Source organism: Dromiciops gliroides, chromosome 1 (genome assembly GCF_019393635.1).
Source record: "Dromiciops gliroides isolate mDroGli1 chromosome 1, mDroGli1.pri, whole genome shotgun sequence".
Taxonomy (NCBI): Eukaryota; Metazoa; Chordata; class Mammalia; order Microbiotheria; family Microbiotheriidae; genus Dromiciops; species Dromiciops gliroides.
Window position 1 is genome coordinate 278,008,893 of NC_057861.1, and position 25,499 is coordinate 278,034,391.

The 25,499-nt window shown below is 37.7% G+C and overlaps 1 protein-coding gene across 2 annotated transcripts in view; it reads right to left on the reverse strand.

The window, feature by feature from the left end:
* Positions 1-214: 214 nt before the first annotated feature.
* The window catches only part of PPP1R42 (protein phosphatase 1 regulatory subunit 42), a 50,983-nt gene continuing 25,698 nt past the window's right edge, over positions 215-25,499 (reverse strand). For both annotated transcript variants that reach the window (XM_043976094.1, XM_043976095.1), the window contains 4 exons: positions 23,101-23,218; positions 17,123-17,254; positions 9,757-9,809; positions 215-599 (listed from right to left, as the gene is read on the reverse strand). In XM_043976094.1, coding sequence (XP_043832029.1) covers positions 579-599; positions 9,757-9,809; positions 17,123-17,254; positions 23,101-23,218 — 324 coding nt within the window. In that variant the 3' untranslated portion in view covers positions 215-578. The remainder of the gene's footprint in view (positions 600-9,756; positions 9,810-17,122; positions 17,255-23,100; positions 23,219-25,499) is intronic.

The window sequence follows — 25,499 nt, forward strand, 5'->3', positions numbered from 1 at the left end:
GTTTTGTTTTGTTTTTTTTGCGGAGCAATGAGGGTTAAGTGATTTGCCCAGGGTCACACAGCTAGTAAATGTCAAGTGTCTGAGGCCGGATTTTAACTCAGGTCTTCCTGAATCCATTGTGCCATCTAGCTGCCCCCACTAAATAGGTTTTTATTTATAAAGAAAGACAAAACTTTGTAGACTCAAAATGTTTAATTTCTTTTGGAGGCTGTGTTTAAGCTCTTTATTTTTCATAGTAAATAGCACATACTGACTAAAAAATACACCAATCTGATCTTTGAAATAAAAAATTGAAAAGCAGTGATATTGAGTGGAACTCACTTTCAGGATCTAAAAAGAAAGTATAAAAGGACAAGCATGAATTTCCCCCCATAATGAAATAAAATCATGAAACTATACAACTATAGGAGATACAGTTGTCATAAATAAGAATCCAGATGTGCCGCGATATATGTATAGCCTATTGTTTAGATCTTCATTTTTTTAATCAAAAAGACATTACTAAATATAACTGTCACATGAGGGGTTCAGGTGCTTTGTGAAGGTTCTGGTGCATCATTCTGGGTGTCAGGTTTTGCTTATGCTTCACGATGAGATCTCTGCATGAAAAGACAAAACAGAAACAAGCTTCAATGTTAAATATTTTTTCAAAAATTACAAATAGCAATTTAATGGCATGACAGCAGAAACATGATAGGTAAACATTATTTTAGTCTTTCACTAAACTTGATACATATTCTGAGTTTAAATTGAGCAGCAGAAATCTCCTAGGATTTCAGAGCAGGGGGCAGGCAGGGTTGGAGAAGGATGAGAGTCAGGGGATTGGATCAAGGACCTGGGAAATGATCCCTGTCCTTGAGTTTTCTGACACTACCCTTAGTTCTTAGTGATTTCTAACAACTGTGGGTGGTATCATGCTGTTCACTTTCTTCAACCTAAGGCAATCACTACAGGACTTTTAAGACCAAGATGGCAGTATCTTGTGTCACCTGTGAGTGGGTGGGTTTCTTTTGCCGCCCTCTTCTGGGTTCCCAGTAGTTGCTGCTGAAGATGACTATGGGATTATAGATTTAGAGCTGGAAGAGACTTCATGATCCATCTAGTCCAATCCAATAATTTTACAATTGAGGAAATGGAAGCCCAGAATGGCCCAAGGCAACATAGGTAGGAAGTGACAGGGCAAAAATTTGAATTCGGATCCTGGGACTTCAAGTCAGCACCTCTTTGCATTGTACCACACTGGTTTGCAAGTCTTAAAAAATGGGAAATGACTGGCTATGACTATGTTGGGTCTTCCAGAAAAGTCTAATTGCACTAAAGCTTGTCATAATATGACAATTTTGGAGGCTGCCAAAGCAACTCACGAAGATATTTACTGAAGTATGGCACCTGGGTACAATTTAATAGCAAAAATCCTGGAGATCTTACTGTTAGGAAGAGGCTCTTGGGTGTCATGCTGTTTTATTAAGGTCACAGACCAGTGTACTACTTGGAATTTGCTTACAGAAGTCACTTTGAAAGCATGTAACAGTATATTTCCAATACATATATACTAAACACTATTTGTTTGAAGTGAGATGTTATAATATCCTATATATTATTCTGCTTATGCATTTGAGTATAGAATATTTAGCTCACCAAAGCAAAAGAGATTTCTGGATTATGAATTTATAAATAAGTTCTCGTTATGAGCTGTGTGATTAAAGAGGGATATGATTAAAAATATTCAGTTTTCAAAATTCTCAAAGAATATGGGAAACTATTTGTTAAAACTGTTAGAACAATGTTAAAATGAAGTACTTTTTACTGCTTTTTAACTTCATAGCATCAGATTTGGAACAAGTTAATAATTCAAAAAGCTAACGATAGTCCCTTGCCTTAATAGAAGATACGGAGTATTTTAGAAATGCCCAAATAATAATGTAATGTAATACAAATCACAAGCCCTGGAGATTTCTTAGGTATGTCTAAAACTAAGTATATTTGAATCCAACTAACCAGAGTTATTATTTTCACATTAAAAAAAGATGGATTGACTCTATTAACCATGCTTGGGTTTTAATCAAACAGTTAAAATAAATCAAGCAACAATTAGCCTTTTTCATTTTACTGGCAATACATAATTCTCAGTGGATCTTATGTGTATGAATTGCATAAAGGTATTTAATGTCTATTTTAAAATTACCAAGGCTCAAACATGTCCTACTGCATTTGAAAAGAGAGGAAACATCTGTCAGAACTCTTTACTGTGATAAACACAGAAAGGAAAAATACTGAATCTTTCTTTTTGCTTAATACCACATTATTTTTAATCAAACAGTGAAAGCATTTGTTCAGAATTGGCTTTTAAATAAAAAATGGCTTTAATCTAATCTTTAATTAAGATATACATTGGTAATATCAAGTTCAGTTTGAGATTAAGAAAAAAAAGCCAAGGAGTCCAACTTGCTTTCCATATAGGAAAAGAAAGCTTTTCTAAAAATACATAAGCATAAATTATGAACAATTATAAAGGAGGGAGAAAAAGTTTCCCTTTTTATGCACACACTATTAGCCAATGCTCCCCTGTTATACATGGGCACAGATCCCAGTATGCAGAGCTCTGGAATGCATGAACATCAGTTTCCTGCCACAGAGGGGAGTATTAATTAATAGACTATTCAGAAATATATTCTGATTCTAGATTTTGAGTTTGCATAGTACTAGATTGGAAAGTTAGTTAGATATTATTCTTGTATGTTTATATAGTATTCTTTTGCCCATGGTGCATTACTTGCTTCATGGCCTTGTTATCCCTGTAATATTAGTATATTAGGGATATAAAGTGTACAATCTATGCACAGTCTATGTCAGGATTATGCAAAAATTCTACCTAAAATATTTGGTTATTTTTTGTTCTTTCTCATTGGGATTTTGAGGCAAGAAACCATCTTTTTATAATTCTATAATGTCCAATTTAAGAAACTCAAAAATGGTTCACATATAAATATTTCTATCACATTTTGCAGGACACGATGATGAAACATTACTTAATATGTTTGATTGTATTGTATAGGTCAGTGGCAGAACTGGAATACAATTTAAAACTCCAGACATTTTATTTCACTTTGTTGTAACTAATTTATTACACTGACCTTAATTAGGATGAGGTGAAAGCAGAATGGTGGGAAAGAAAGATGAAGGCAGGCACAGTTTTGGTCTACATAACCCTGGCATTTAGGGCATAGTCTGGCACATAGTAGATGACCAATACTTATTGAACTGAATCCAAGAAGAGGAGCAGTAATCATACTTATTGATCAATAAGCAAGCATTGGGGCAGCTAGGTGGCACAGTGGATAGAGCACCAGCCCTGGAGTCAGGAGTACCTGAATTCAAGGCTGGCCTCAGACACTTAACACTTACTAGCTGTGTGACCCTGGGCAAGTCACTTAACCCCAATTGCCTCATTTAAAAAAAAATAAGCAAGCATTTATTGTGTCTTATTAAGTGCCAGGTATTATAGTAAAGCCCGGGAGGAGGGGGGATATAAAGACAAAAACCAAAACTGGTACCGAGGTGACTGCAGTGAATAGAATGTTGGGTCTGAAGTCAGTAAGAACTGAATTCAAACCTAGCTTCATATATGTACTAGTTTTGTGATCTGAGCAAGTCACTTAACTTCTGCCAGCCTCAATTTCTTCATGTGTAAAATGGAGATAATAGTTCCTACATCCAGTTGTAAAACTAGATGCTTAATAAGTGCTTGTTTCCTTCCTTCCTTCCTTTACTTCCTTCTCTCCCTCCTTTCTTCCTTCCTTCCCTCCCTCATTCCTTCCTTCCTTCTTTCCTTCTTTCCCTCCCTCCTTCCTTCCCTCCCTCCTTCCTTCCCTTCCTCATTCCTTCCTTCCTTCTTTCCTTCCTTCCCTCCCTCCTTCCTTCCTTCCATTCTTCTTTCCCTCCCTCATTCTTTCCTTCCTTCTTTCCCTCACTCATGCCTTCCTTCTTTCCCTCCCTCCCTCCTTTCCTCCTTTCTTCCATCCTCCCTTCCCTCCTTCCTTCCTTCCTTCCTTCTGTCCTTCCTTCCTTCCCTCCTTCTATCCATCCTTTCTTCCTTCCTTGTTACTAGACTAAGAGATGAGGATAATCCTGTATGGGGAGCTAAACACTGTGTATCTGGATTTCAGGAAGACAGCTGACAAAGTCTCATTCTCTCCTTGTAGATAAGGAGAGATGTGAACCATATGATGAGTATATTTAGCAGTATTTGGACATGGTTGAATTGCCAGCAACAAGGACTTAGTGTCAGTTTAGAGGGAAGTCCCTGGTGGGGCGGTCTCTGTAGATGTCCTTAGTTTTGTGCTAAGGACATTTTTATCATTAACATTTTGGGGGCAGCTAGGTAGCACAGTGGATAAAGCACCGGCCCTGGATTCAGGAGGACCTGAGTTCAAATCTGTCTTCAGACACATGACACTTACTAGCTGTGTGACCCTGGGCAAGTTACTTAATCCTCACTGCCCTGCCAAAAAAAAAAAAGATATTAACTTTTTTTTTTAATCAGTACTCAAATGAAGACATAAATGGCATGCCTATCAAATTTGAAGATAATACATAGCTGAGAATAATCCAAGAAGATCTTGACTGGTTAAAACGATAGGCTGAAATTTAATAGTGACAAATGAAAAGTTCTATACTTTGGTTAAAAAAAAAACTACATGGGGGCGGCTAGGTGGCGCAGTGGATAAAGCACCGGCCCTGGATTCAGAAGTACCTGAGTTCAAATCTGGTCCCAGACACTTAACACTTACTAGCTGTGTGACCCTGGGCAAGTCACTTAACCCCCATTGCCCCTCAAAAAAAAAAAAACTACATGAAGATAGGATAAGAGATTTGACTAAATAGTGGTTCATATTAAAAAAACGGGGTGAACTGTAAGTTCATCATAAGTTAACGGTCTGATATTGAATTCATAAATGCTCATAAAACCTTAGGCCAACTTGCTATTGTTCAGGAAAGAGGGAGGTATAATCCACTCCGTCCTAGTAAGACCATATGCAGAATATAATTTTCAATTCTGAGCACTACATTTTAGAAAGGACAATGACAAGCTGAAGTATGTTGGTTGAAGGAACCTGGTAAGTTTACCCCAGACTTAGGGAGAAATATGACAGCTGTCTTCAAGTATTTGAAGGGCTGTCATTTGGAAGAAGGATTAACCTTGTTTTGTCTGGTCCCAGACGATAGGTGGACATTATATATAGAGAGATTTCAGCTCAATTAGCGCTACTCAAAGTTTTATGGGCTGGTTCAGGATTCAGTGAATTCCCCTTTATTAACAATCAAGTTGAGGGAGACTGGAAGATCACTTGTCATTGGGATATTATAGAAAGGATTCCAATTCAGATATGAATTGAATTAAATGACCCTCTGAATCCCTTTTCAATGTTTCAATTACATTATTTTTCTCAGATTTTGTCCAGTTTGTCTCAGATCTTGTCCAGCCCAGAAATTCTGGGCTAAGAAAATAATAACTTAAGAATAATACTCATTTGACAGTAATTATATAAATCCTGAAGAGATTTATCATGGTCTTTGTATGTGCTAGTATGTGATTTTTATAAATTACTTATGTATATACGGAGGTGAAACTACAAAGTGGATGAATTCCACTGAATCTCTCAATCATCAACTATGTAGTTTTATCATCATTGAAAAATCATATGACAATTCTGATCCAACCTCATATTTCCCCAGAATACAGGCATCACTCATAAAATGAGATCTCACTTTACAGGAGAAGTATGTGTCTTTGTGGGGGGAGGAAATGGGGGGTAGGTGCATGGAAAGAGTGCTGGCCTTTTAATCTCCTCCTTTTAGGTCCATTCAATACATATTTATTATGCAATCATAATTCTAGTAGCTATTCCTTTATTTATTTATTTATTGGGGGGGGCAGGGCAATGAGGGTTAAGTGACTTGCCCAGGGTCACACAGCTAGTAAGTGTCAAGTGTCTGGGGCTAGATTTGAACTCAGGTCCTCCTGAATCCAGGGCTGGTGTTTTATCCACTAGCTAGCTGCCTCTACTAGTAGCTATTCCTGACCTCCAGGACACACTGCTTTCTTCCTCAATAAGTTGAGTGACTAGCTCATGGTCATTACTCCCCAACTCTTGCCCTCATACTAGAGGGGTTCAACATACATATTGATTCTCCTTCAAACACCCTAATACACCAGTTCCTCAACTTACTCATTTCCTGTGACTTATTCCTCCCACCCCACCTCAGCTATAAAGTTAGTCATATCCTTGACTTTGCCATCACTCACAAGTATTTCTCTTCCATATTGGTAAACTCTGAAATTCCTTAATCTAATTATAATTTATTGTCATTCCATCTCTCTCTGCTTTGCAATCCTTAATTATATCCTTTGTCCACACTGTGACCCCCCAATTCCTCAGTTCTGTCCCAGGACACTCTTCCTCCATCCCCCAAATTTACCCCTTAGTAAACCAGTTCAACTCTATACTGTCCCCTTCTCATGAGTCCCTGGCCCCCTTGTCCTATCACCGATCTTCCCTGCCTTGGATGAATCCCAACATTGACTGCCTTCACTTTTACTTAAAGAAGTTGGAGAAAATAATGGAACTGTACCGACTGGGTGCACAATGCAACCCTCACTATAGCAAGGCGATCCTTTTCCACCTCCCTAGTTGTCCCACTCAACACAATGGCTCTTCGAAACCTTTTCATCCCTCCTCAAACTTCCCATGGCTCCCTTATCCCCACCCTCTCAGTTGAGAACCTTGCCTCATATTTTACTGAAAAAATTTTCCAAGATAATTGGCCACCAGGATCTCTCTTTTCCCTTCCTCTTCATTTTATATCACTGAGAAGATGCCTTCAGCTACTATCTATTCCTTGATGCATCTCTCACATGAAGAGGTGATCTTTTCCTTGCCAAAGAAAACTCTATATCCTGCATATATCTTGATTGTGCAAAGTTGTTTACATGTTTTCTCCTTAAGACTGAGCTCCTTGAGAGAAGAAACTGTTTTTGTCTTTCTTTGTACCTTCAGCTCTTACCACAATACCTTATTCAGAGGTTTAATAAATGCTTGTTTTGGCTTGAGGGGTCTAAACTCTATCCAGTCATCAAAAAGACAAATTTCCACTTAAGGCCACTATTCCTGGCTTTGTTAGATAAGGGTGTTAGCCATGACTAAAAAGTTATACTCAGTGATATCTAGTCACTATACCCTAACAGAGTAAAGCTGAGATGGTCTTTGGCCAATAAGTGACCCTGTTTGCCAACCTATGGCTTGCTTTTCTACTGGTCCATCACCCCATGTGTAGATGTTTTGACATCTGTTTATCAGTCCAGCCCATGAATCTGCTTGTCAACTGAGGGGGACATCCTGATAGGTAAAGATAGGTCTGTCAAGTTCTGCTTGTTTGTCAAACAATGGGATTCTGTATTTTATGTAGACCCTCCTGGAGGATCAAGGCAAAGAACTATGTACCAATAAAACTGTATTTTAGGGGCAGTTAGGTGGCACAGTGGATAAAGCACCGGCCCTGGATTCAGGAGTACCTGAGTTCAAATCCAGCCTCAGGACGCTTAACACTTACTAGCTGTGTGACCCTGGGCAAATCACTTAACCCCAATTGTCTCACTAAAGGGGAAAAAAAAAAGACTGTATTTTACTGTACCTCTTCTATATCATCTGGGTAACAAGCAATATTAAGATTCAGGCCCTCAAGGAAGGAGGCATTCTCAGATCCTGAGGAAGATCTGAGGTCCAATTCATTAGAGGGGGCAATGGACCCTTTAATAAAGTGCTATTGGATTAGAGCTCTTCCTCAGTTTCTTTTATTGTAGGTTGGGCAATTTTGAACCCCACAATGGGGGGAATGTTCTATTGTGAAATGTCAATTTTATTTGGTTAAATGCCTTTGTTTTAAACTTATCGTGTCCTATGACTCACTAGAGAAAAAAAAACAGTGAGGTCTTGTGAGCTGTGGTATAGAGTAAATGCAATACCACAGAGTACATTGGATCTGGGGTATCTATTCTGGAAGCCCCATGGGTGAAAAAGGAAAATACCAGGTAAAGTATGTAGATCTGATATTTGTAGAAAGACTGATACAGAATGTTTAAAATAACTTGAGAGCAAAGAGTTGTTAAGCATGCTCATTTTATAAACATCATTATTCAATTCAGTTAGTCTTTCTCAAGTGCCTACAATGTACAGGGTAAGAAACTAAGGATGTAGATAAAAATGAAATGATCTCTGACTGTAAGAAGTTTACTTTCTTCTGGGAAGATGTAATATTTAAACATATGAGGTAATTTGGGGCAGGGAATGGAAGTAACAATTAGAGGGATCAGGAAAGCCTTTCTTTAAAATCATTCTTATCATCAAAGAATATAAATGTACTCAATGATGGTGTGATTTATTAGTCCATTTTGAATTTGAAACAAAAAACCATCTTTTTTAACATCAATATTCTATTCTATTCTACCCATGAATCATGAAATAATAACATCTCCAATGTTTCAAAATTTCAAATTACCCAAAGAGCAATGTAGAACTACAAGGTGAGCACAAATAGTCTGTAGAATATTATAAATAATTAATCGCATACAAAAAGTGACATAAAAGATGTTATCAAAGAGAGAGATGACCAGAAAGGGAGGTGGGTCGGTCATGTTCAGAGAGTAGAGAATAACAGATGAACTCATGTGATGCACTGTTAATTCATGTAACATTAAGAGACCCCACTGGAAAGATCCCTAGTATGTTGAGTGGGTACCCTTTGGAGGGTAACAGATTCATTGAAGTAAATTTATTTTATAACTTCACCACATCATTATTCTGATGCTTCATAATGATTTGGAACTGATAAATGGTTCTTAATGGTTATGTCATTGGAGCACAAGCTCTTATAGTTCCTACCAAAGTGGAAAGGCTTCCCTATATAAGTTCTAACCTGGCAACAGACTGTATGTCTGTGATCAGAAAACTTAGCTAAGTGCTGATCACCAAAAGGTTGACCATGAAGATAGTTGTTTTGCTATTGTTGTTGTTGTTGTTTTTACCACTGCAATTCACAAATACAGTCTACTTCAGCAAAAAGGGACTGCAATCTGCATAGGCTGAAGGCGTACTAGTAAAATAATGGATCTGCAAAAGAAGCAAATTATGTCAAAAGTCAACAGGAAGGATATTGGAAATCAGGACTGACCCTGGAAATTCAGGACAGATGGCCACTGTATGTAGGTCATGGGAATAAAATGCATTGTAATAATGACAGATTTTACATTTATTTATTTTTAGAATATTTTTGCTTGGTAACCTTGAATTCATTCTTTTAATCATGCTTTGGATAAAAGAACAAAAGGCAGTTCAGGGATACTAAAGTTTTTAGAAAAAGAAATCTGGGGTCAGGTAAGTGGTACGGTAGATAAAGAACCAGCCCTGGATTCAGGAGGACCTGAGTTCAAACTTGGCCTCAGACACTTGACACTTACTAGCTGTGTGACCCTGGGCAAGTCACTTAACCCTCATTGCCCTGCCCCCCCCCAAAAAAAAGGAAAGAAAAGAAATTTGGAGCCACATCCCAATCTTTTTTTTTTAAGGACTTTGGCATTTGAAGGAAACATACCTGATTAAAAAAATTAATATTAACTTCCTTTGTCACTTCTGGACATCCTCTGCTGTTTTGAGGACATTTCTGTACATAAGAGTAAAAGGTTAAGTTTGCTTTACCCACCTGTGGAGTACCGTAATAACTAGGAATTCGTTGATGGGCTGATTCAAAGTCACCTGTGTGTACAAAGAATTAAAAGCATATTTTTGCAAATGAAAAAAGAAGTGTAAATTCAGTATTTCAAGCCATTAGAATATTTACAATTACACTTAAAAATTGTATTTATGCTTAGTAAAACTGAGAATGAAGTTTGAATAGTAGACAGCTATATGGTACAGGAACTTTACATACAGTATTTCACTTGATTCTTGTGAGGAAAAGCTGGCTTTTTGTGTGAAGAATGTCACACTTGGAGCTAAAAAATAAGTTTAAGGTTCTTCCTAAAGAGGATGGAGCTTAGTTTTTTGAGGAGAAAGCTACAGATTATCTTCCAAGGAATGATAGGTTAGAATCACAGGTGCTGCCAGATAAGAAATCATCCAGTAAAGGTCATAGTAAGAAAAAATAGTGGTAGTTGGTGAGTGTTAGCTATTTGTCAGCATGTCATCCCAGACATAACAGAGAACCTCTTAAGATTTGGAGAAGAGTGGATACCTATGCCTCACTTCTGGTGATTCACAGGAGTACAAATGATAATACCATAAGAAATCTAGAAAACTTTATCAAAGTTTAAAAAGTCCTGTGGGTGTGTGTGTGTGGGCAGGGGAAGTCCTGTTTAAGAAACTCAAGACCATAGGGGCACAGGGAGTGTTTTTAAACACCATAAGTCACTGAAGGCAAAAGATGCAGAAGAGAAAATGGAATTAGAAAATGAACAAATAGTTTAAAAGATGGCATCTAAGAACAGGATTTAGACTTCTGGACTCTGGTTTAAAACAGAGGAAGAGCAGACTCTGGTCTGGGATGGGGTGCACCTAACAAGGTTATTAAGTTCAGCAGTTAGCTCATACTCATCTTTTCCATTCTAACCAATTATCCCTTTCTAAACACCCTGGTCTTCTAATTCCTCAACCTCCTAAATTTTCTTAAACAATGACCTCTATCTCTAGCTCACCTTAGTCATGCACCAAAATAGCCATATGTTAGACAACTCCCACACCCCATCAACTGATTTTGACTCAGATGTTAGAATTCTTAATTATAACTGTGGATGTAGGCATACAATGTTAAAAATCCTCAATTTAATTTTTCAAAATTTTATAAAACCTGGGGCAGCTAGGTGACACAGTGGATAAAGCACTGGCTCTGGACTCAAGAGAACCTGAGTTCAAATCTGGCCTCAGACACTTTATACTAACTAGCTGTGTGACCCTGGGCAAGTCACTTAACCCTCATTGCCCAGGGGGGAAAAAAAAAAGAAAAGAAAAAAATGTTATAAAACCTCCTGGCTAAAGACAAGGAATGAAGTCTTGCTTCTCCCAAATGCTAGTTTAACCTTTCAATGACCAGATAACTCTCTAAGACTCTCTGTTGCAATGAGTTGCTATTCTGTATGGGGGTTTCCATACTGGGAGTTCTCTACTGATGAAATCCCACTCCCTCAGCTTCTTCCTCCCCAAATTCTGTAACATTTATAAGTGGCTCTGAGACTCTTAGGAGAGAAACTATTTTTTTTTAAACTTGAGTAATAATAACATTAAGGCCAATTTGACCCTTTGAGTTTAGTATAGTACCCCCTCCTAAACTCAAAACTGGTAAACCGCACTGTTTTTTCCCCTTTGGATTCTCCAAGGCAGTTGATTTGTGTATTTCCTTCCTTAGCTATTGTTACAGGGGTATTTATGTCTGTATGTCAAGTGAAGAGAGCCTATTTACTGATTTTCTGTGTTGAAATTGATATTCCAGGGGGAAAGATGCCTAAATCATAAAGCTGCATATTTCCTCACCTCTGCTTCTTGTTTTCACCATCTCCCCACTCCTTCATAAATTGGGCTCTAAAGGCCCAGAAATACATGATAGAGAAGCTGAAAGGGATCAGAGAAGCTACCTTGTCCCAATCATACTTGCTTTCAAGAATTCTTTCTCGCTGGTATCTGACACCTGGTCAACTCCTTTGCTGAACTACTGTAACGATTGGAATGACGCCACCTGCTGGAGACTTACTGTAGAAAAGCTCTGCCATGAAAGGAAGGTCTTTGAGGGCAAGGCCATGTGTCTTTTCTTTGGCGTCAGGAAGTGACGTTTGCTGGCGGGAGGAGGAAGGGGGAGCTGGGCACTCTGTCTCGCTCTCTTTTCCTGAGGACGCTGGTGAAGAAGGGAGCTGGAAATGCACTCTCCCTTTAATAGATAGGAATCTAGGCCTTTTCTTCTCTCTTTACCAAATTCTTATTCTCCTCAATAAATGCTAAAAAGTCTAACTCTTGCTAAAGCTTATAATTTATTGGCGACCACTCATTAGATAATTTTAGACTGTTAAGGGCTAAAATTCTAGCTAAACTGTCTAAAATATCTAATGAGTGGTCGCCAATAAATTATAAGCTTTAGCAAGAGTTAGACTTTTAAGCATTTATTAAGGAGAATAAGAATTTGGTAAAGAGAGAGAGAAAGGCCTAGATTTCTATCTATTAAAGGGAGAGCACATTTTTAGCTCCCTTCTCCACCAGAGTCCAGAGGAAAGAGAGCGAGACTGAGCGCCAGTCTCCTCCTTCCTCCTCCCACTACTCCGCGTCACTTCCTGATACCAAAGAAAAGACTCCTGGTCTTGCCCTCAAAGACCTTCGCTTCATGGGCAGAACTCTTCTACAGTAAGTATCCAGCAGGTGGCGTTATTCCAATCGTTACAGTCCCCCCTGTTGTTCCTCAAGAAACAAAATGTTTCCTTGACGGAACAGTAAAAACAATATAATAACTATTGCTAACTAATAATATGTGAACAACAATATAGAAAAGGAAGAGAGGAAAGTTTTGTCCAGAGGGGCGATTTTTTTTTGTCCTCATGAACCGACACTTTGACATTAGTCTTGCAAAGGGAGGGCCTCTGCAGAGAATACATGTTACAGATTGTGTATATTATAACAGAAAGAGAAAAAAACAACAAAAACAACAAATCAAAACTGTTCATTTAAAGTCTCTGAAAGTCTTTTCTCAGATGTCCTCTAGGTGTAGTCGTGGAATGGAAGTCTTTTCAGGGGTTGATGTGTGGATACTGGTAATCAGCCAGGAAATTTCCTACAAAATTGAGCTTAACACAACTTTAAAATAGCTTTGTCAATAATCAAATCAAACAATGAAAGTTCTCAAAAACATGTCTAAGGGAATACAGACTCTTAGTTGTTACACATGAAACATATAATAAAACAAAAATTGAAACATTCTTTAAAATTATAATATTACTATAGTCCCCCTTATGGAGGGTAATTGAGAAGACAATTGCTGCAATATTAATTATTAAAAATAATCTTGACTCAGAACACAATATATAATTATGCAACAATTTCAAATAATACCCCTTTTTTTAAACTTAGTATACAATTACTTTTTGAAAAATCTGAACATATTTAAATACAAGTTAAAGCACAACACAATCCTAAAGAAAACTTTTTTTGAAAAAAGAAAACTTTTACAAACATTCCCCTCTTTTTTTTTTTTTGGAATATGCTTATTAAAAATAATACTTCTTTACACTTGCCATGGCAACCAATTTGCCAGGGAAATGCTTTAAAGAGTTTGATCAAATAATCAGTTGAGAAAAAATAACAAAAACAACTCAGAATATGGGAGCACAATATTCCAAGAATTAACATTGTATAATAAAATCAAAACCATCTTGCAATGTTTCAAAATTAGATAGACAAATGAATAGAAGAAAATACACATGGAACAATAAAATACAGTGAAATTCAAACTAAGGAAATCTAAATGAATATGAACTTAATATCAATAAGAGTATTATAAAATATAAACTTGATCACATGACTATAAAAAGCTTTTACAAATATTCTCCTTGTTTTAGAAACTAAGTATAAGACACAATCTCAAAAGCATTAAAATCTCTATGAAAATAAACCCATACCATTAATTTCAAAATGTATATGTAATAGCATAGAAATCCTATGTAACCTCTGAACTGATACTATTAATAATCTGAGTAAATTTAGAACACTTTTGATTCCGATATCTAAAATCCCCAATACTCATATCAATACCTTGCTGCTTACTTCTACATTTCTGTAAAATATATACCCTTCCATGGCAAAAGAAGCAGAGTCTTGAACTATGTTGATGATTGTCATTCTTATACAGCTTAAATTTTTCTTCTTTAACCCCTCTATATTGTCTGTCAGTCTTTTCACCATACAAATGCTTTATAAGATTACTAATTAAAGACAAAAGCAGGTTAGCAAAATTATGAACAAAACGAGCATATCTGGAATTTAAAGGGTTTTCTAAGGTTGTCTCAGAAGCACAGCCAGGCTGGGGAAGGGCTGAGCCTGAAGTTGCAAATGCAGGTAGAGAAAATTGAGCATGAGCATTACATCTCTGGACTTCCCAGGCCGGGGAAGCAATGGGCTTGGCCATGGGAGGAGTAGAGGGTGGGGTCTGGAGAGGAGGGGAGGGACCAGAGCAATTTGAATCAGACTTGATTTTGAACTCAGGCCTGGATTCCTCTACCCCCACTTTGCCTCCAGGTGCTAGGGGATTAAAAGCTTCTAGAGGGTGGGTCATTGCCTCCAGGCATGCAAAATTAGAGCAACAATTAGTGTTAGAACTGGGAAAAGCTGCAGGAATCTCTTCAGGTTTCTCTGAAAAAGCATGGTTGGGAGAGGGGGAGATAATTCTTTGTGGGAGTACATTGCTGGCTCTTCTAACAAAAATAAAAAGAAAAATAGAAAATCCACAAAAACAAAGCATTAACATGATCTTATCTCCCATTTGTCTGGTTAAACAGACTAAAATCAAAAATAGGATAATTAGGGAGTTTAAAAGGTCCATTTGAAAAAATTTAAAGGGAAAACACCAGGCAATTCAGCAGTACTTAAGATTTAAAGGGTTAGGGTAGGGAAAATTTCTTACCCAACCAGAAGATCAGAAGTGAGGTTCAGCTTTCCTCTTCGTGGTCGCCATCTGTTAAGGGCTAAAATTCTAGCTAAACTGTCTAAAATATCTAATGAGTGGTCGCCAATAAATTATAAGCTTTAGCAAGAGTTAGACTTTTAAGCATTTATTAAGGAGAATAAGAATTTGGTAAAGAGAGAGAGAAAGGCCTAGATTTCTATCTATTAAAGGGAGAGCACATTTTTAGCTCCCTTCTCCACCAGAGTCCAGAGGAAAGAGCGCGAGACTGAGCGCCAGTCTCCTCCTTCCTCCTCCCACTACTCCGCGTCACTTCCTGATACCAAAGAAAAGACTCCTGGTCTTGCCCTCAAAGACCTTCGCTTCATGGGCAGAACTCTTCTACAGTAAGTATCCAGCAGGTGGCGTTATTCCAATCGTTACAGTCCCCCCTCTCTCTCCAAAGGTGGCCTTGTCGGTTGGTGGCCTTGTCGGTTTGGTGAGTTGTTATAAGGAATATAGACTAAGCTTAGACTTAAGACGATTTGTATTGTGTTTTCTACTTTCCTATCCTTCTAACCAACATCACCTTGTGACTATCATAACTATAAATAAAAAAGGTCTATCTAGAAAACCAAAAGCTGCTTCCATTTACTAGTTTGGGAGATAAATTAAGGGAAAGGTTAAGTAGGGGAGATTTATGATCTAATATCCAATTTTAAATCTCACAAGACAGAATAGCTAGAATTTTAGCCCTTAACACTACATAAAATAAAGGGGATCCCCGTCCTCCTGAATTGCCCTATGTCACTTTTGAATATTTCTTATTGTCAGGAGATTGTTCCCTAAATGAAGCTCAAATTCACCTGCTCCTAGTTTTGCCTCCTTGGGCTGAGCAGAACAAGTTCAAACCTCTTCTTGGGGCCAGCCTTTCAAATACTTAAAGTACAGGTATCCTTGCCCCATCCCAGAAAGGCTTTTCTTCCCAAGTGTAAACATTTTAAGTTTCTCTAGCTGATAAAGTCAAGTACCACCTTCATTGCCCTACTCTGAGCATTTGCTTAATGCCACGTGGTGCAGTGGATAGAGCACTGGCACTGAAGTGGGGAGGATCTGAGTTCAAATCTCACTTCAGACACTTACTAGCTGTGTGATCCTGGGCAAGTCACCTAGCCTCAATTGCCTTAAACATCTGGGGCCATATCCAGTTGTCCTGAAATATATCTTGCCCCTGGACTCAGATGGCTCTGGAGGAGAGAGTTAGGTTGATCTTGCACAGCCCTCCCTCACTTAAATCCAGTTCAGTGCAAGTCCTGACATCACTCCAATGTCATGGTCATATCTTTGGGAATGAAGGACAAACAACCTTCCTAAAATGTGATGCTCAGGATTGGGCTCAATCTTCTTAGCACAGATATGTGGTCAGCCCAGGGTAGAGTACAAAAAGACTATAATTTCCTTATTATCAGATGCTCTGCCTCTCTAAGTGCAGCACAAAACTGCATTAGTATTGTTGGCTGCCAAATCACACTGTTGTCTTACATAAGCATGAAATCTACTAAAAAATCCCAGACCTTTATTGTTCAGATAAACCGCTGTCTAGACACTTCTTTCCCACCTGACACTTGTGAAGTAAACCTTTTAACTCAAGTGCAAAACTTCCTATTTATCCATATCAAAATTCACCTAATGAAATCTGACCCTGTATTTTAGCCTGTCAATATCTTTTTGAATGTGGCCTCTGCCATCTGATATGTTAGCTATATGTTTCTCTGCTTTGCATGATCTATAAATCTGGTACAAATCTTCTGATTAGACAAAAACTTTACTGAGTATTCAATATGCAATATCTCATTTGTTCTCCATGAGTAGGGGAGTAATATTGTCCTGTTTCTGTTGCCTATGTAGAATGCAGAAAGTAAATTCCAACTTAGTGGTATAGCATAAAAGGAAACACTTTTATACATCCAAGGCCTGGATGTTGTATGATATTTCTTTAAATGATACTGATGAGAACACATTGTGTTAAATTATATTTATAGCACGATAAGGACAGATACTATATTTAGTTAACTTTGGTATCATTTATTCATTCATTCAGCATTTACTTATGCACTAAAAATTCTACTGCTGCATCTTAAAATATGACCTTCCCACACAGCTTTTGCTTGGTATTGAATGAACATATATAGAATTGACTAAGTGACCTTTAAATTTCTTAATATTTTCTTGTTTGTTTTTTGGCCAGGCAATGAGGGTTAAGTGACTCGCCCAGGGTCACACAGCTAGTAAGTGTCAAGTGTCTGAGGCCGCATTTGAACTCAGGTCCTCCTGAAACCAGGGTTGGGCTTTATCCACTGCGCCACCTAGCTGCCCCCTTAATATTTTCTTTTAGCAAATTTTTGTGTCACTTAAGTATAGTGATTAGAAGGCTTACTTTTGTTTGGAGGGGTTGAAGCATCCCATATCATACTCTTTTTCTTCATGTTTTTCTTGGCATCTTTGGATGCTTTCCAGTTCATTAGGAATTGTCTTTCTATTTGTTTTATTTCTTTCCCATCAAGACTTTCTGGATGAAAAACATGTACTTTAAAAACTAGATATTAAGTTTAAAAATGCTTTATTTATGCTGCTTAAAATTTTTATTAACAAAATTTTACTTTACATTTGTGTTTTCTTAAGGGAAAGCCAAATATATCATAACTTACAAAATGGCATTTTGTTTTACATATGCAGCATAGTGATTTTAATACATAAGAAGTTATTTAATATTTTACCTGTAAAAGAAACCTAGGCAAGTTCCTTAAGCTTTCTAGGTCTCAGTTTCCTCTTCTGTAAGATTCTATAATTCTAAGGAAAATCCCATATGGTGGTAGAAATTAAAACAATATATACTTACCCCAAATTTTTACCAATATAAAATATACTTTAACCATGTTTTTCCCACTGGGTAGAGACATTTCACTACATGTGAACATCAAGGGCAACTGTAGAAAGTTCATTTTCCACTTTAGCAGTAACTGCTTAATTAAATATCAAATAATTTAACTGTGTGGTCAAAGAATTCAATATCTACTGACCAAAATCCTCATGATAAACTTCTTCTCACTTAATTTAGCTGGTCCTAGGCAGCCATTAGATGGGGTCTGTTTCTGGGGCCATATTTGAAGCTTTTCTGTTTAATATCCACAATATATTAGGAGACTCTGAGCAAGATCTCCAGAAAACTGGGCAGATCCTCTCTGGAATACTTGCATATAAGGTAAAGATATGAATGACTTGTGATATCTTCTGGAATATGCAAGAGGAAACACCCACATAAAAATTTATCACAGATACATGACCTATTTTCATACATGTCTGAGCATCAATGATGAAGGTACAAATCATTGGTTATAAAAGCTATTTAATAAAGATCTTTTTATATTCTTTATATAATTCCTGCTTTCAAATTTTCTAAGAGTAGCATACATGGTAGCAGTTAATGGTTTAATTTATGATTAATGATGGTTTACCATCATCATAACAAAAACAGGATACTTTGCCAACACGTTGAACGAGACCTTTCAATACCCACTTATTTGGTAAGAATAATAGCAAAGGGGCAGCTAGGTGGCTCAGTGGATAGAGCACCAGCCCTGGAGTCAGGAGTACCTGAGTTCCAATCCGGCCTTGGACATTTAACATTTACTAGCTGTGTGACCCTGGGCAAGTCACTTAACCCCAATTGCCTCACTAAAAAAAAAAAAAAAGAATAATAGCAAAGGTATATTCTTTGGGAGTCAATATGAAACATTTTAAGCATAGTATTATGGAAAGAATGTGATTTTAAAATAGACTACTCTGGGCAAAAATGGAAGATGGAAAGCTCTCCCTGTCTTTTTGTGTATTAAATTGTCCCCTAGCTAGCAACAGTTTCATGATGAAATGACATTTAGATAAAGCTAAATCTGTTACTAAAAATAAATGAGTGGGGGCAGCTAGGTGGCACAGTGGATAGAGCACTGGCCCTGGAATCAGGAGTACCTGAGTTCAAATCTGGCCTCAGACACTCAACACTTACTAGCTGTGTGACCCTGGGCAAGTCACTTAACCCCAATTGCCTAACAAAACAAAACAAAACAAAATAAGTATCTCCAAACTGGCCACCATCAGACTTTAGGCAGAAAAATCTGACACAAAGAACTTTTTCCCCATTAATTATTTCCCTTCAAATTCAAATAACATTGACTTTGTTTATGCAGAAAATTTTCATTTTTATGTAATCACTCCTGTTATCCTCTTCATTTCTTGTTTAGTTATGAAGTCTTCCCTAATCTAGAATTGTCAAAGGTACCTCCTTCTCAACTCCTCTAATGTGTTTGTGATATGGCCTTTTATAACCAGGACATGTGTTCATTTGGAGATTATGACATGTGGTGGTTGTGAAATATCGGTCTTCATTTAATTTCTGCCAAATTGCTTTCCATTTATCTTGGGAGTTTTTAATGCACAGTAAGTCAAATAATTGGAGTCTTTGACTTTATCAAATGCCATACTACTATGCTCAATTGCTTCTGGGTCTTCTTGTGTACATAATCTGTTCCTTTGATTGATTTTTTCTATTTTTCTATTTTTTTTTTTGGTGAGGCAATTGGGGTTAAGTGACTTGCCCAGGGTCACATAGCTAGTAAGTGTCAAGGGTCTGAGGCCAGATTTGAACTCAGGTCCTCCTGAATCCAGGGCCAGTGCTCTATCCACTGTGCCACCTAGCTGCCCCAATTTTTCTATTTTTTGGGGGGGTGAGGCAATGGGGGGGGGTTAAGTGACTTGCCCAGGGTCACACAGCTAGTTAGTGTCAAGTGTCTGAGGCCAGATTTGTACTCAGGTCCTCCTGACTCCAAGGCCAGTGCTCTATCCACTGCGCCACCTAGCTGCCCCCATTTTTCTATTTTTAAACTAATACTAGATAGTTCTGATAATTACTACTATGTTTGAGATTTGATATTGCTATCCGCCCCCCTTCCTTCACACTTTATTTTTCATTATTTCAATATATAGAACAAGAGGCATTCCCCAGTAGATATGAAGAGGGGTTAAAAAAAGACAAGCTATTTAGAGCCAAATGAAAAAATAATGCTCCAAGTTACTCATGATAAGAGAAATGCAAATTAAAACACTCTAAGTTCTGTGCATATTGATAGAAAGATGACAAAAAAGAAAAATTACAGTAGTTGGAGGGGCCATGGGGGAAAGGCTCAAAAATGCATAGCTGGTGGAGCTGTAAATTGATCCAACCATTATGGAAAGCAATTTGGTGTTATACTCCCACTGACACTAATACATGCATACTCTTTGACCTGGTGATATAATTACTAGTCACACACTCCAAAGAAATAAAAAATAGAGGGAAAGAACTCATATACATAAAAACATTTTTAACAGTCCTTTCTGGTATAGAAAAAATTTGGAGACAAGTAGATGCCCATCAATTGAGGAAAGGATGAATAAATTATGGAATGTGAAGGCAATGTAATATTGCAGTGTAAGAAATGGAGATGAATTTAGAAAATCCTGAGAGGACTTTTATCTCCTGCAGAGAGAAGTGAGCAGAACCAGGAGAAACATTTCTGCAATGATCATAACACTGTAAAGGAATACAACTGTCAAAGACTTTAGAACTATGATCAATGTGATGATCATTCATGATTTCAGAAGACTGATGATGAAGCATGGTTTTTACCTCTTTATAGAGGTAGTAATGGACTGGAGGCCAAGAATGAGAAGGTTTTTTTGTTTTTGTTTTTTTTAGTGAGGCAATTGGGGTTGACTTGCCCAGAGTCACACAGCTAGTAAGTGTTAAATGTCTGAGGTCGGATTTGAACTCAGGTACTCCTGACTCCAGGGCCGGTGCTCTATCCACTGCGCCACCTAGCTGCCCCGAGAAGTACTTTTTCAAATACGGCCAATGAGTAGGCTTATTTTACTTGCTTATACTTATTTATTACTAGGGAGGAGTTTGTTTTCTTTTGTTTTGTTTTTTGGAGGAAGTAGAGGTGGAGCAAGAAGTTATTTATGGGAATTAGTGGGGCTTAATGCTGGTGATACCAGATAAAAGAAGAGGTATCAATGAAACATTTAAAAAATACACAGAAATCAGCAAATAAAGTTCAGAAGGGTTAAGACAGAGGCCATAGTTGAAAGTAGCATGTTAAATTTAGTATGTGTTTTTTTTTAAATAGGCTAAATATAATAAAGTTTCATGGTGTTAAGTAGAGTGTTCTTTTCCTGTTCTTTGTATAAGGAAGCGTTATATCTGTTGATGTTTGTCAGGTTCATAATGATAAAGAAAAATTAAAATTTAAAAGAAATAAAAATACCGTAAGCATCAAATGAGGTCTTTTCTCCACCTACTACAGTTGGAGTTCAGTATTTGAAGATTTGCTATAAGGAATGGAGGAAGGATCTCTAATACAAATCCCCCTTCAAATAGAGATTGGAATTATGGTATCATACCATAATTAGCTGCAAGACACCTCAGAGGTCATCTAGTGCAACTATTTTATCTTATAGAAGAGGGAACAAAGATCCAGAGAGGTAACATGACTTTTCCAGTTTCACACAAGTTGTAAGTAGCAGAATCAGGATTTGAAATGAGTTTTTATGATTGCTACCAATAATCAACCACATTTACACAGTATTTTACCTATATGATCTAATTTAATTCCCACCACAACCCCGTGTGGAGGAAATTGTTATTATTATTACTGCTCCCATTCATTTTACAACCGAGGAAACTGAGTCTCTGAAAGGTGAAATGACTTGCTCAGAGTCACACACTTAGGAAGCATCTGAGGCAAGATTTGAACTAGGTCTTCCTGACTCCCAGATCAATACTTTTTCTACCATGTGAGGTTTTTCTTTCCACTGAAGAATGCTGCCTCACCCAATGAGCTAGTATCATCTAAGTGTTGAAATATCATGAAGTTCAGCTTATAATAATTTATCTATAAATATCTTGTAATATGATCTTTGGTTGTTGTTGTTCAGTCTTTTTTTTTTTTTTTTGCTGGGCAATGAGGGTTAAGTGACTTGCCCAGGGTCACACGGCTAGTAAGTGTCAAGTGTCTGAGACTGGATTTGAACTCAGGTCCTCCTGAATCCAGGGCCAGTGCTCTATCCACTGCGCCACCTAGCTGCCCCGTTCAGTCATTTTTCATTTGTGTCTAACTCTTTGTGACTCCATTTCCATTTCTTGGAAAGAGATATTGGAGTGGTTTCTTATTTCCTTCTCCAGCTCATTTTACAGATGAGGAATCCAAGGCAGAGTTAATTAAGCAACTTGCCCAAGGTCACATAGCCAGTGTCTGATGCTGCATTTGAACTTAGGTCTTCTTGACTCCAGGCCTGGCACTCTATCCATTGCACCACCTAGCAGCCCCATGATCTTCAGAAAGAATCCAATAAATGGGGGCAGCTAGGTGGCGCAGTGGATAGAGCACCGGCCCTGGAGTCAGGAGTACCTGAATTCAAATCTGGCCTCAGACACTTAACACTTACTAGCTGTGTGACCCTGGGCAAGTCACTTAACCCCAACTGCCTCACTAAAAAAAAAAACAAAACCCAAGAATCCAATAAATGATTGGCTAAACCCTAGCTTCTTAACTGTCCATCACGACCCCAATATGGGATCACATAAATGAATGTAGGGGTTATGAAAAATTTGGCAGTGTTTGATTTGTGTACCTATTTTATATACCCATATATCTGGGGTCATATAAAAATTTCTCAGGTGAAAAGGGGTCACAAGTTGATAAAATTTAAGAAGCCCTGGGCTAAAGGACAGAAAGTCATCAAGTACTTATGATTGGTAATTTTACTCTGAGAACTCTTTAAAAGCAAGACTTTTTGCTGTGATATCAGTAATTGTCATATTAGTAAATATTTCATCCCATTTCTCTTTTTTAATTATTAGGGCCAAAACGAAATACTAAATATTGTGGCATAGTGGAGAGAGCACTAGTCCTGGAGTCAGGAGGACTAGAGTTCAAATGTAGCCTCAGACACTTAGCTGTATGACCCTGGGCAAGTCACTTAACCCTGATTGCCTCCAAAAAAAAATACTAAATATTTAAAAGTAGATGATTCATAGACATGAATGTCATGTTTATAACCATATATGAAAGCTGATAAGCTATTAAACTAACAAGCCCTCAAACTTGCTTTGTTTTGGGGGTTTTTTTGAGCAGGGCAGTGAGGGTTAAGTGACTTGCCCAGGGTCACACAGCTAGTAAGTCTCAAGTGTTTGAGGCTGGATTTGAAATCAGGTCCTCCTGAATCCAGGGCCAGTGCTTTATCCACGGTGCCACCTAACTGCCCTCTACTTGCTTATTTTTTAAAAGAAAAATATTGTACATGTAATATAAATTATTTTACCTAATGATTTGGATATCACTATCAGTCTGTCCCTGTACTTTGGCTTGAGGCAGACAGGATTTCCATTCAGATCCATTTTCCATAATTTGGGCAACCTGTTCAGTAAAAGCTCCAAATCCTGTAATTATGAAAGGAAAAGGACACAGCATTCAATAGCTACCAAAATTACATTAGTTAATGTGTTAACATATTTTAATTATTAATTTTAGTTATTTTGCTATATCAGGTTAACATTATAGTTTAATTCTATTTTAATATATTTTATAATTTAGATTTTTATATTGGTTATTTAATAGCATTTTAATTTATTAATACATTCAAGTTCTAAAAAGGAATGAAGTCATTTAGTATTTGGATGCCAAAAGTTCTCACTGCCACAAAAACTCATTTCTCTAATGCCCATATTATAACAACAACTTATATTTAGATATTGTTTTTGAAGGTATTTAAAACATTTTCCTTACAACTTTCTGAAATAGGACAAATATTTATCATGTCCATCTTACAGATGAGGAAACTAGAGCTCAGGGAAGTTAAATTACTTTCCTCTGCTCTCTTATCTAGTAACTATCTGAGATAGGATTGGAAGCTGGACATGCTGACTCTAAGTCCAGTACTTCATGTCAAACTGCCAAACTGCCTCCTAGTGATCCTTCATGGCTATCAATCATGGAACACCATTTCTTGTTCAGTTGTTTCAGTCTCGTCCCACTCTCTGTGACCCCATTTGGGGTTTTCTTGGCAAAGATACTCTCAAATGCGGCTGTGTTCTCTCTGAGGTGGATGTGCCCTCCAACAAGGCAGACTGCTGCCTGCCAGGGCCTGCCCATTCTGGGTGACTCTTGTCCTTAAGTTTACTACAAAGTGTCCACCCAACACCGATATGGGCCCTTCCACACTTTCCCCTGGTATCATGAGGACAGCTGTAGAGCAGATAGGCTATCCACAAGTTATCCTACTTATCCTTTGCTCTTGTGTGATCAGTCCACTTTTTTTGATCATATGTTGTTCAGATGGTATTCTTTGTTCCAGTTTTTCCTTGTAGTAGTTCTGTTGTGTGGTGCAGTGTGCTCACATCCACTAAGGGTCTCTCCTTGAGTCTCAGCGATACTCATTCTGATTTTTTTTGGTGAGGCAATTGGGGTTAAGTGACTTGCCCAGGGTCACACAGCTAGTAAGTGTTAAGTGTCTGAGGCTGGATTTGAACTCAGGTCCTCCTGACTCCAGGCCTGGTGCTCCTGCACCACCTAGCTGCCCCAACTCATTCTGATTTTATGACTCTGCCATACCCACCCCCATCTGGGAAGATTCCAAAGGCTGAAAGGCTGATGTAAAATGCACTGAAGGTGGGTTCCAGTAGGCTGCAATATATTTATCAGTGATGATATTATCTAGGATGATATAGCCGTCCAATAATGATAGCCTTCCAATGATGATATAATATCATGAGAATGAGGGATAATATATGAATATCCTGAGTAATCATAAAATATTAAAAGAATCAGGGGTAGGGCAGCTGGGTGGCACAGTGGATAGAGCACCGGCCCTGGATTCAGGAGGATCTGAGTTCAAATCCAGCCTCAGACACTTGACACTTACTAGCTGTGTGACCCTGGGCAAGTCACTTAACCCCAATTGCCTCACCAAAAAAAAAAAAAAAAGAAAAGAATTATGTATGTTCAATCACATTTCACTTTACTTGGAAAATTAAAAAAAAAAAAAGAATCTGGGGTAGGTCTCAGGTACACTGGCTTGATCCCCACTGGACATAGACAAAAGTTGCACAGGATGGAGAAAGTATGGAGGAAATATCCACATTGATGATATTGTGAAAGCCATTGAATTATATATACTCATGAATTTGATTACAGTTCTCTTTCTAATTGCTGTTGGGAAATATTAGGCTTTTCTGCAGGCTCGTATTTGTTGTCTATATAGCATAATACTAACTAAAAGGAGAGAAAGAGAGATCAGTTGATAGAAGTCAGGCATCAAGAATGAGCCTACATGAAAATTTCAGTTTACACAGATGCCCCATTACAAAGTACTTCTACACAAAACTAGAAAGGGTTAGAGAAAAGATAACATTGGAATTTAATTCTGTGTGGCCCACTGGCCTCAGTCTAATTCAGGGGTGGGAACTGGTAGCAGGTCCAAGATCTACATTCTCATGTTTAAACTGACCTAGCCCATTTTGGAGGGAAAACATCAAAGGGCATAAATTATTAAGAGAAGTTATAGACTAAGTCAATATGTGTGTTCTTGCTATCCATGTTTGATTCGTAATAAATCACATATATGAAGTGCTTTGAAATTTGCAAAGCACCTACCTCAGAATAGAGCTATGAGGTTGTGAATGTGAGTAGTATGAATACCATTTAGAGAAGGAAACTGCAGTT